Genomic DNA, 12289 nt, shown 5'->3' on the forward strand with positions numbered 1-12289 from the left:
AGTGATGTCACCACTGAGAAGGCTCTGCCCATCCAACCTTGTTCCATATTCATTCGGCAGCACAAGCAGAGCCTTCCTTCCCTGCAGGTATCAGAAGCCAGTCTGGCTGGTACTGAGGAAGCTGAAGAGACACGCTGGAATGAGGAAGCCTAGCAGGGTGGGAAGGTGCTGGAGATTTGGGGCAAGGGTAGGGATGAGAGAGGAAAATGAAAAGGGTGGTGGTGGTAAGGATAGGAGTGCAGCAGGCAAGGTGGAGGGGCTGAGAGCAGGACTGGGGAACCTTTGGCCCTCCAGATGTTGCTGGACTCCAATCCCATCAGACCCAGAAAGATGGCAGGACAGAGACCAAAGACTTCTCTTCTTCTCTATGCACAACACGCCCTCCTTACAGAATTGTGCAGGCTTCTATCTCATAAATGTATTCAACTATGCCTGATATCCAGCAACAACACTTGCTCCCATAACTGTTCTTGTGAGGCCATTCACCCCACTGGGCAAAAAGATTCCTGCATTGCAGACGGCTGGACTAGATGACCCTGGGAGTCCCCCCCTCCAGCTCTACAATTCTCTGATTCTATAATCTCTGATAGCTTTGTTTTTAATTTTCTTGCCATTCCCTATATATATATATATATATATATATATATATATATATATATATATCATTTTTATTGCAGTTTCTGTTCACCCCCCCCCCTTCCCCAATACAGATTGGTATAGTAAAGATACAACACCGTAATATAAAACTAACAACTTTTCTATCTCCTATTTGCTATACCTGTAATGGCTTCCATTCTTCCTTTGCTGTCATTATAAAAGCAAGTTTTTGTACGCATTGATTATCCATTGTATTAATGATTTCAGACCAAAGTACAAACTTTACATTTCCCTTCATCCTATATAATAAAGTCCAAGTTTTCCCGTGTGTCCCTGGGTCACTGCGCATGGGCCCCAGGGATTGGACAGCAGAGACTGCACGCGCTCTCTCCCCCCCCCCGCCTCCTTCAACCACCGCTCCCGGCCGGACACCGCCTCACTGCAGGGCACGTCAGGGAAGCGAGGGTGGAGGCCGGCGGAGGCCTCCTCCTCACAACCCTCCCTGGCCCGTAAGAGGAGCGGCGGGAGGCCGCGAAGCAGCGGCGGTGAGGTAGGCATTTGTGTCCCCTGTCCTTCCTGTCGGCGGCTGGAGGAGAGGAAGGAAGGAGGAGAAAGCAGTGCTTTCTCCTCCTCCGTTCCTGTCCCCCTGCCGCCGACAACAAGGACAGGTCCCAGGCTTCGGAGAAGCGCTGCGCAAGCGCTTCTCCGAACCCCAGGATTCTAGCGCCCGTTATTGAACGGGCTGAAATCCACTAGTTATTTCAATAAACATTCAAATTCATATATTCATATTTCTTGTACATTTGTTCCCGCTCTACTGTTCCGATTTTTCCTAATTTATGTTAATTCCTTTATATAGTTCATAAATTTCCCCCATTCCTTGTTGAATATTCCATTCTTGCCATTACCATTAGTGTGGTTGATAAAGTTATGCAGCTATTATTGAACTCAGCATTACGGCGGGTACTTAACAAATGGACAAAGATACACTCCTCCAATTCTGGATAATTCTAATAGCGATTCCAGTGTCTGACAAAATTCCTTCCACCGTCTGACTTCTAGCTCACATTTGCTAATTTCCCCTTTGCCACCATTTAGGGAGCCTTTCCTGCCTCCTTTTTTTTCAAAGCAGCTCAAACTCTTGTAGCGGCAAGTCATAAATTCTCCTGTGTGTGATCAGCGCTTGAGGCCTTTGTTGGTAAATATCTACTGCATGCTGGAAGCACTCCATCAACAGACTGTGGGAGAATCTCCTTGCTGCAGGCTAACTCTGTGGTCGCTGTCCCCCGCAAACATACACCAAGCACGCAAACACAATCGCAATCTCTCTCATGCTCCCACACAAATTCTAATCCTCTCGCCCATTCTCTATTTCGGTATGTGCATGCATGCGCACACATCCATCTGTGAGCGCTCCTGAATATTTTCCCTTCCACTTCCCTTATGCGTGTGCAGGCAAGCCTTTGCGACCGCAAGCACAGCCAAACAGAGGGCTAGAGATGCTCTCCCCTGCACCTGTCGCAACTTGCACATGGGTTTCTGAAAGAGAGAGCCGTGTCAACGAGTTGTTTTAGAAAACGCAAACCAGGAGTGTTTGCATTCTGCATCAGATTATTTCCCCTAAGCAGCGGCACACCTGGCATCCTCTTTGGTGTTGCAACGCTCGTAAGTTCTCTGATTCGCAGACTTTCACAGAGCTACCAGCCTGAAGCGTTATCTGGCACCGTAAGCAGCTAGGAAGCAATTAAGCAAACCTATTTGCCTCCACTGAGTCTAGCATCCCTTTGGGTTTCTCGAATGGCACCTGCCTTATCTGAAGATGATGAAATGTTTGGAAAGGACCAGTGAGTTATCAGTTGTCCTGTAAAAAGCCACAGGAGTCCATGCAAATATGCCCTTCTTGCGAATGAAAGGGGGAAAGCCCTCACAAAACACCTCCCGGACACTTCCCACGGGAACAAACAGGAAAGCTGCTTCTTATTTGTATCTTGCCAAGGAGGTCGGAACATTTGCGTGCCATAATCTCACAAAGTCAACATCGCATGCGCTCCTGCCCAACAAGAGAACGTCGTGGCTGAGCAGGGACCTGAAGCTGGTTTTCCCATCGCCATAACAAACCCAACCCTCTGAGCCAAAACACAACCAGGATGGTGTGGAAGCAGAGCGAAGCCAAGCTGCTCCTTCTGCCCCTGCCCCAGGAAGACAAGAGAGCAACACAACCACACGCCCTCCCCACTACTGGTTATGGGAATAACACTTTGAGATATTTATACAACAAGTAGAATTCACATGGTGTACTTGTTCAGTTTTGTTTACAGTGGAACCTCCGTGACGGAGGCATGTCTGCAACTTCGCATCCTGAAGCGCCGCGTCTGCGCAGGCAGGATTTGGCGCTTCTGCACATGCGCGAGCGGCAAAACCCAGAAGTAACCCATTCCGGTACTTCCGGGTTCCCTGCGATCCGCAACCCAAAAACACATAACCTGAAGCGTCCATAACATGAGGTATGACTCTACTCAAAACAACTCAAAACACCACTCAGTCAATCCTGGTCAATTTTGGCCGGTCACACATTGCCAGAAGACCCACATCATTGCCCCACGCAATGGAATGGGGACTTTGTGAAAGTTCACACAACAGAGATGATAAAAAAGATAACTGTAGGGGGGGGACCAGAAACAAACAGCAGACAGATGCACAAGTATCCCCCCCCTAAAGTGTTTTGGGAATGTTTCTTTCTGCTCACTTAAGCATTCTGCTTGGTGCACCAAAAGAAGAGTCTGAAACTGAAAGAAATCTCACTTGAAAAAGAAACAGCTGTATACACACAGCTAGTTTTAACTAAGCAAAAGACCCCAGCAGATTCTACTCCGCAAAAGCCAAATTCTTAACCTCTTTTTCCCTTTACAGATGTTAGCAGCTGTTGAGATGATGATGCCTTGCTTTTACTAGCCAGATTTCTTCAAAATATCTATATTTGCTGTTGATATGGCATGGCACAAAATTTATTCAAACACAGCTTAGACAGCCATCTTTTACAAGATAGTCTTGCTCCATCCTTAGCAGGGAGGTTTCGACCAGATGGCCTACAAGACCCTCCCTCCCGGGGTTTGGGTGGCATTTGGCATGGCGCGGGCAGAGACTTTCACTTGCAGAATGGGTCTTCCCCTTCTCCCCCTCCTCTTCCCCCAGCATAGCTCCCCTACACCTCTCAAAATCTCTCCAACCCCCTAGAGCAGATATTGGAGCTGTGGGGAGCCAACAACGCCCATTCCACTGGTGGAACCCCCACAAGGTATATCTTATGCTGCATTTGATCAAACTGTAGTGCTAGGGGAGCCTTGGATGAGAGACATGCTAAGATCTGGATGTAACTAAGTACCTATTGTGCTTGTAAATACTGCTGGGCTATGTCAGGGACCAGGAGAAGGAGATAGGAGACTGATTTGGAACTAAGGGGAGACAACAGGACTGGTGGGCCTGCCTTTTCCCAACTTGTAAGTATACTTTTGACAATAAAGAGTTTCTTCCATACTCTGGGCATTCCTGATAGCACCGTGATGAACTATAACTCCCCGCCCATAGGCCATGCTGGCTGGGGCTGACGTGGGACCGAAGCACATCTGGAGAGATTGTGAGTTCCCCAGCCCCGATGCAGAAAGGGGGACTTACCATGTGCAGCACGTCGCTGCTCATCTTCACGAGAAAGCCCTGGAACAGGTCCTCAAAGAGATGCAGGATTTTCGTCAAGTAGCCATGCCTGGCTGCTCTAGCCTGCAGGCGCTTGGCGGTCCTTGACGTCTGAGATTTGTGGGTTTCCTCCTTCAGCACCACAATGTATTGCCCTGGCAGGCGCCACAAGTCCTGCATTTAGACAAAACAGAAGTAGAGAGTCGGTAGATGATTTGCAGAAGCGCTTGCCCCACTAGGAGGGGGTGTGGCGCAAACACAGGGTGGGGCTCTGGTGCCCTCAAGAAAGTGTGAGATTCTGCTCCCAATTCATACTGGGCATTGTCTCTTCTGCAAGCTCACTGCTCTGCCTGCTTCTTTTGACATGCACATGAAATGAGCCAGTGGTGTGGCGGAGAAGGAGCAGAGCGCCACTGATTTCACAGCAGGAATGGCAGCGACACCCCCCCTGGGGGGGGGCTCCTCTGCGTGCCAACCAAATAAAGCTTTTCTAAAAGAGAAAATGACCAGATAACCAACCACCCTCTATTATGGCTAATCCAAATAGTGAGCAAGCTTTAGAGGTCCACCAGAATTCTTCAACAGGCTGCAAACTAAGCAAAACTTGGAAAGGGGGCCCTGCATTTATCCAAAAATCATTTTTGCTTTATAGCCTTAGAAGAGATGTGGCAGGGGTGGGTGTGCTGTCACGAAGAGGGCCTGCACTTCAAAATTAACTACTGCACCACTGTATTTAACACCGAAAGGAAACAGATTCCACTCAACCACTCCTCTGACTTAACCATTTTTGGCTCAACACAGCCACTTTAAGAAGTAAACAACACCTTAGAATCATAGAATCATAGAGTTGGAAGAGACCACAAGGGCCATCCAGTCCAACCCCCTGCCAAGCAGGAAACACCATCAAAGCATTCTTGACATATGCCTGTCAAGCCTCTGCTTAAAGACCTCCAAAGAAGGAGACTCCACCACACTCCTTGGTAGCAAATTCCACTGCCAAACAGCTCTTACTGTCAGGAAGTTCTTCCTAATGTTTAGGTGGAATCTTCTTTCTTGAAGTTTGAATCCATTGCTCCGTGTCCGCTTCTCTGGAGCAGCAGAAAACAATCTTTCTCCCTCCTCCATATGACATCCTTTCATATATTTGAACATGGCTATCATATCACCCCTTAACCTTCTCTTCTCCAGGCTAAACATACCCAGCTCCCTAAGTCGTTCTTCATAAGGCATCGTTTCCAGGCCTTTGACCTTGTTAAACACACACACATAAAGCAGCACAATCTTTATTTGCGTAGTGAATGACAACTAAGAATTGATGTGATTTTGAAAGTGAAGGAAAGATGTGCTGGTTGTTTTTCCAGTTCAAAATCTCTCCCTCCTAGCCAATTCCACCCACAGATATGGATACAAACATATGGAACTTTATAGAAGAAATAGCAGGAGCAGGGAGAGATTTTGAGTGAGGAAACTGACCAGCAGAGAAAGGATTGTGTAAACACAAGCTCACACACCTCTACTAAAAATCTGCTTTTTATTTTTATTTGTTTTATTTAAAAAATGGGAGTTTGTTGCACACATCGCCATGTAATGTATAATCTGCCCCTTAGGAGGAAGCTGATTCTGTACCGTATATCAAAAGCAACTATGAGAAAGGGGGAAGGATCATCAGGGATTTTGTGAAGCAAATCTTGCTGAATCCAGCACAAATTATTCTCCCATCTTCTAGTCAATTGCACAGGGCTGAGATGAATGGGACATGGGAGATCCAGAATCAGACCTCGCAACATCTTTGCTTAAAAGCAGTCACATCCTCCGATTTGGACCAGGGTTGGATCCTGAGTGAATTGGGGCGGGGGAGCTTCTTCTCTGCACTGTTTCCATTATTTAAATTCTCCACCTCCCAGAAGCTGCTATTTAGCTGTGGAGTGGGGTGGGGGTGGGAGAGACATAAACCATTACTGGATGTGCTTTCTCTCGTCTCTGTGGCAGCGCTGGGGAGAGGAAATTTAAACTGGGGAAAATGTTTAAAAACCTGTCTTTCAGCACTGATCCAAAACATTTCCCCACCCCACCTATAAGTGCTTCTTAAGATGCTGGGAGATCCAATTATAGATTTCCTGCATTGATGATGTATAGTTGCCCTCCAAATATTTTAGCAATCTCCATTTGTCTTCCTTTGTCTTTTCATTTTTCACACCCCTCTACACTGTTCTTTTTTTTTTTAAGAAGCCAAAAACAAAATCCAGTGACCCACTTTTTTTTGGGGGGGGGGTGGACTGGGAGAAACCTGCATGCACATCTAGGAAATCCCAGTGCTGACTGCTCACCGCTTCCAGTATTGACCACCTGGTTCGTCGCTGGGCAGACTCCACCTCTAAAAGCAAGGGAGGAGAATCTGAAAGAACACCTTGGCTCTTCCTGATACTCCCTTGCAGTGAGAGGAGGCAGGTCAACCGTGCACCCTGCCAAGGCAAGGCAGCAGATATTCTCTATCACGGCTGAAGCTTGCAACGCAGGTGGACCACACGAAGGCATCCAATCAAAATAGGCAAGGCTCAGAAGTGCCCCAAAGACAAAAGACAGGCAATACAACACAGAGTGCCAGGAGAACAACCCTTGCATTTCCCAACCACTCCCTGGAAGACAGATCTTTCAACTCACATGCAAGACAAAGCAGGCATTTTTTAAAAAATGAATAGTTCCAATAAAAGGCATGTCACCCGAGATCACAAGACCTTAATAGGCAGGTCTACCTTTCAGCAGGCGAGGAGGTTCTGAGTGAAGGCAAAAAATGCAACAGGTGTGCACTCGTTGCAAAACATCCTGGAAGCCTTTAAGGCATGCCCAACGTTACAGTGAGTGGTATATGACTGGTGCCTGGCCAAATTTCCCAAAATGGATTCTTCATAAAGCCTCTTCCTCCTGCTGCCTGAACGTAACATTTCAAATGTCCTTTCTTCAAGAGACAACCTCCCCTCTCCCCCCCAAAAAAGAGAGCATTAGAGTTCCATAGAGGAATGACTTTCTAAGGAAACAGAATAGGTCCAAAATAACCGGGGGGGGGGGTATTGGGCCCCTGTTCCCACAACAGCCTTTGCTTCTTGAATGATGGTGGTAATACACCCATCCCAGGCCCTGACCTACCGCGGGTGTCTGAATTTGGCAGCAGAAATCCCAAAGCATGCATTAGTCTCCTTCCAAATGGGGAAAACAAGGGGAAGGGGTTGGGGAAACAGTGCCACACAAACAGGGCTCCCATGAAAATGTTTCTGAATGCCAGAGCCGTGCCCAGAAACAAGTGAAGCTGACTATAATGAGGAGAGCAGCCTGGGGCATGTGCAAAGAGATAATGTGCAGAGAGATGATTTTCCTTCCCAGCGCCCAAGAAAGCACAGCCCACTTAGGAAGCCGCCTCAAACTGAGTCAGACCCTTCTAGCTCAGGGTTGCCGGCACGGAGTGGCAGCTGCCCTCCAGGGTTTTCACGCAGAGAACAATTCCCAGTCCTGCCTGGAGATGCTGGGGTTGAAAGCAGGCACGCAAAGCACAAGCCCTTCCTTCCCAACAACGCACGCTCGGTTTCAGGTGTGTGGGGGGGATTTCCAGAGGGCAGGGAGCAAGGCAGCGCCAGGCAAGACCCTCTCTGGTTTAGGGACTGACGGCTCGCAAGCAAAGGAACGAGCATCTGTGCAATGCGAACCCGTGGCCTCTATGGGGTCCTTTGGGCAATCCTTACATTGCCATCCCATTCAGAAGTCGCTGGAGCTTATACTCCCGGGCAACTGCAGCCTAAGGTCCCAAGCTTTAAAAAAATAATCTATTGGATGTGTTTTTTCGGCAGTCAAGAGGCATATATACATTTTATGAAAAAATCAATAAGCTCCATTGCAGCGCTTAAAGCTACTTTTGCATGGGAGCCAGCCAGGGGGCTTTCGCGGCCGCCCAAACCCTGCCTGCCTGGGATCTTCAAACCAGATCCCGAGCCTCGGAGGACGGAGGTGCCCCTCCAGGCCCAAGGCGAGTGGGAGAGAAGAAGCAAGGGCACCAGCCAGAGCCGGAGCCTTCAGAGTCCCTCTGGTCCTCCTCTCCGCCACGGTCACCTTATTGCTCCGATGGAAAGCGGCGGACCCGCTCCGGTATTTCCCAAAGTCGGCCTGGCTCTCCTCCTCGAAGGCGAAGGACGCCACCAGGTCGTCGTCCTCGTCCGGATCGTCGAGGTTGGCGGCAGCCGGAGAGAGAGCGCCCAGCAGGAAAAGCAGCAGCAGCAGCGGAGCGCGCAAGCAGCGGCCGCCCATCGTGTCCCCTGCTTGGGAAGAACGCGGGAGTCTGCAGACCGAGAAGAACCCGCCGTGCGCGGAAAGTCTCGGCTCTGGAGCGCAGCGCGGCGCCTAGAACCCGGCGCAGGCGGAGCCTAGAACCCGGCGGGACCCTGCACTCAGCGGGCTACTGGCGCGAGCTGCCCTTGGCGCGGCCGCAGTTGCACCGGGCGAAGGATCAGCAAATGGGAATCGCATCCCACAGCTCGCTTGCTGGCTGCCGCGCGCAGAGACACACACACCCCTCGCCCGCTTCTTTCTCGCCGTTTCGACTTTCCCTCCTCCCCTTCGCCTTTCCATGTGCTCCTCTAAATCTTTTTGGGGCGTGGATGTGCCGGATCACGCCACTATTATCCCATCGGACCATCCTAACTCGTTAAACATTAATTGGAGTTTCTCTCATCCCTGGAGATCAAGTTGCTGCCCCGTTTTGCTTTTCCTGGCGTCAAATTACAGGATTACTTTCGCGTGGGGTTTCTTTCTTTCTTCCTCAAACGCATTCCATTGCATAGCTTCCAGAACGAAAAATGTACTGTATATATTCTATGCATGAACACGATTGGAGGACTGCGTCTCAAGGGGATAAGGGGGAGCAGTTATGTAAAGAATTCGAGAAGCAATAAGCATGTTATGGTATGGGTCTTTGGAAAGCTTTTTTTTAAAAAAGAAAACCTGGGGGAAAAATGTCCACAGTACTCCCCAGACTCTTGTTTCTTCAGGGTACTATAGTACTTCCATCCCAAGGAAGTACAACTTTAATTTCCCAAGAGAACTACCAGTAGAATGAACATAGCACACAAAGAAAGGCTATCCCCCACCTCAGGGGCCCTCACTAGGGCACAGCCCCTCTCACTGACAGAGTGCCTTTGCCTGGCTGGAATGTGACCTTGAACTGCCAGACTGTTTCTTGCTCGCCTCAGTTGCCTGGATGAAGAGTCGGGCAAGCGGGCTGTACGGTTCCCTGACTTTTGCATGCCTGAACGCAGCCTGCTATACGAAGGTCAGAGCGGCATCCACCTTTGCCTCTGGCTCCGCCCACTTCTGACTCTGGCCCCGCCCACCACTGGCCCGCAGTGACTCAAAACAGCACATATGTACCCCACTCCTGCTAGCAGATTTCCTCTTTGCTGAAAGGCCTGCGGATTGAACCTAGTAATCTTAGAATCATAGACTCAGAGTTGGAAGGGATCCCAAAGGTCATCCAGTCCAACCCCCTGCAATGCAGGAATATTCTGCCCAACATGGGGCTCGAACCCAAGGCTGACTCTGAGATTAAGAGTTGTGCAGGCCAAGCATGTGGTCTAACCACAGAGCTATGGATCCTGCTATGGCACTGTCAAGTACAGGTGAGCCTATAGAGACAGAATAAATACCTTATGAAGCCCAGGTCAAATATTATTATTGTTGTTGTTGTTGTTGTTGTTGTTGTTGTTATTGTTATTTATTATTATTATTATTATTATTATCATCATCATTATCATTATTTAACCCCCACCTTTCCATCAGCATATGTTCAAGGCAGATTGCAATATGTTAAAATAAAAATAAGTAAAATTATGCCTGCAAATATCTCTGTTCTTTCTTTCTTTCACATTCTTATTCTGCTTTTCATATTAGTTGCCACTTTCCATATTGACATGAACTCACATAGCAGACATTTATAAAAGCAGATTAGATAACAATGAAAAAGAATAAGAAAGGACGAAACATGGGGATGGAGCAGCAGAGAGCCATGGGGAGCAGCCTTCCCGATACAGACATTTCTACACCTTGCTTGGATGGGGCAGGAGGTCAGGGTGAGGGCAAAGGCACTGGACAGATGCACCGGCAGAACCAATCTGGTACGCAGCCCCACTTTGCCGCTGCCCCAGCCCCATCTCTGTAAACTGTTGGGCCACCAGTATTGGGAGGGTGACTCTGCCCCACACCGGCTGCTACTGCCACAGACAGAGCTTCCATATTGCCTTATATCCCCTTTAACACTCAGTGGCATCACTTTGAGTCCCCAAGCATGCAGCGCATACACTAATTAAGGCTGGAGCCTTTCATTATATTCAAGTAATTCAACTATGTTGTAGACCCATTGAAATGAACAAACCTAAGTTAGTCCCGCCCATTAATGTCATTGGGTCTGCTGCTGAGTAGCTCTAACACTGAACACGTCCTCGTCTTTCTTTCTGGACGGGCACTGTGCCAACAGCATCATCAAAGAAGCATAGTATTCTCCACCCCCCTGCAATGCAAGAATCAACTAAAGCATCCATGACAGATGGCCACCCAACCTCTGCTTTAAAATGCCCCAGGAGAGCCCACTGCCTTCCCAAGGAGTCTCCTTGCTCTTACCATCAGAGATTACACCCTGCTGTTCACACACCCTGTGCCAGGACCCTTTCAGTGCTTCTAGGTCTCTTGTGCAGAGGCAATGCTACATCCAGGGCTTTGGGCAGCAAGGAACAGCTCCAGCTTTTCTCTGCTACAAATGGGACAGGAATCCACAGTCAGCCTTAGAAGGTCACTCCTAGAGTTACTGTGTGCAGCCATCACCCGAACACAGAAGTAGAAAGAGCAAAGGAATTAGAAGCAGCTTCTGAGCAAATGAACCAGCCACACAATCGAATTACTTTATCAATGCAAAGAATGTAGGTTTGGGTCAACTGTTAGGAGAAATGTCTTTGTGGCAAGAGCAATTTGACAATGAAACCTAATCTGGGTGGGGTGGCTCTCTCTCACTGGAGGTCTTTGTGCAGAGGCCAGACAGCCACCTGTTGGGGATGCTTGAGATCTCTGACTTTCTTGAATTGATTGGGATTGAACTAGATGATTTATAAGACCCCTTCCAACGAAGGGTGAGTGAATGTTTCTCATTTTTCCTTAAGTTCAATTCTCCACATTGCCGCAGCAGTTTGTGAATTTTTCCACACACAAAAAAAGTTCCTCAGGAAAATTAATCAGTCTTTTAGTGTCAATTTCTCCTAATATGCAGAAGTTTGTATGCAATGTCCCCTTATATAATGCACTTTGTATGCAATTTTCATTTGTGTATATATATTCATTTCTATGCATGCTACCTCAGTGTACGCATTTTCGTCCACTTTAACTGGAAGGAGAACTGCGTTGCAAAACTGACAGAAATGCCTATTTCGAAAGATGTGTTCCAGTTCTCCTGTTGCTCTGGAAAATACAAATTAAGTAGATTCACCTTTAAAGGCAAACTGAATCAAGTTTCTCCCCCAACAACCCTACCTCTGACTCCGTGGTTCTGCTGTTCTGCAGCAAATTGCTCTGTTACGTAAATTGCGAGGCCATAACAGACCATGCCCAAAGGACCTGCACAAGCAAATAACAGTGCTGTGGAATGATCAAAACTCAACTAAGTCATAATTTTGGAAGAGTAAGTGAAAAGAAAACAGCAGTGGTTTTCCTCTCTTTTTATGTTCTGGCCAGGACATTTTCAAAACAGGGTTATCGTGGAACTCTGGGCAATGATTTCTGTGTGCTGGAGGAGAGGGAGGTGGAGTTGGCAAGAAAAACCACCAGGAAGAGCTCAGCGGAAGGCCTTGGTTGGAAAGCTTGTGATGTGGCTTCTCAGTCAGATGTTTGGGGCTTAATCCCGTTCAGCCCATTTCCAACAAAAACCACAACATGCTGCAGTGCCTTTGATTTTACTGCCTGTATGTTTTGTGGGTTG

At 48.1% G+C, this 12289-nt stretch overlaps 1 protein-coding gene across 2 annotated transcripts in view; it reads right to left on the reverse strand.

Annotated features, from left to right (window-relative positions):
* PCSK9 (proprotein convertase subtilisin/kexin type 9) overlaps positions 1-12289 on the reverse strand; it is a 35636-nt gene that overhangs the window by 16504 nt on the left and 6843 nt on the right. The window contains exons 1-2 of one of the 2 annotated variants that reach the window (XM_035123915.3): positions 8386-8926; positions 4270-4461 (exon numbers count right to left, since the gene is read on the reverse strand). In XM_035123915.3, coding sequence (XP_034979806.2) covers positions 4270-4461; positions 8386-8580 — 387 coding nt within the window. In that variant the 5' untranslated portion in view covers positions 8581-8926. Of the gene's footprint in view, positions 1-4269; positions 4462-8385; positions 8927-12289 lie in introns of those variants that run through there. The other variant, XM_088674002.1, reaches the window with a different exon arrangement.

The sequence above is a fragment of the Zootoca vivipara genome, chromosome 7 (genome assembly GCF_965207765.1).
Source record: "Zootoca vivipara chromosome 7, rZooViv2.hap1.1, whole genome shotgun sequence".
Lineage (NCBI taxonomy): Eukaryota > Metazoa > Chordata > Lepidosauria > Squamata > Lacertidae > Zootoca > Zootoca vivipara.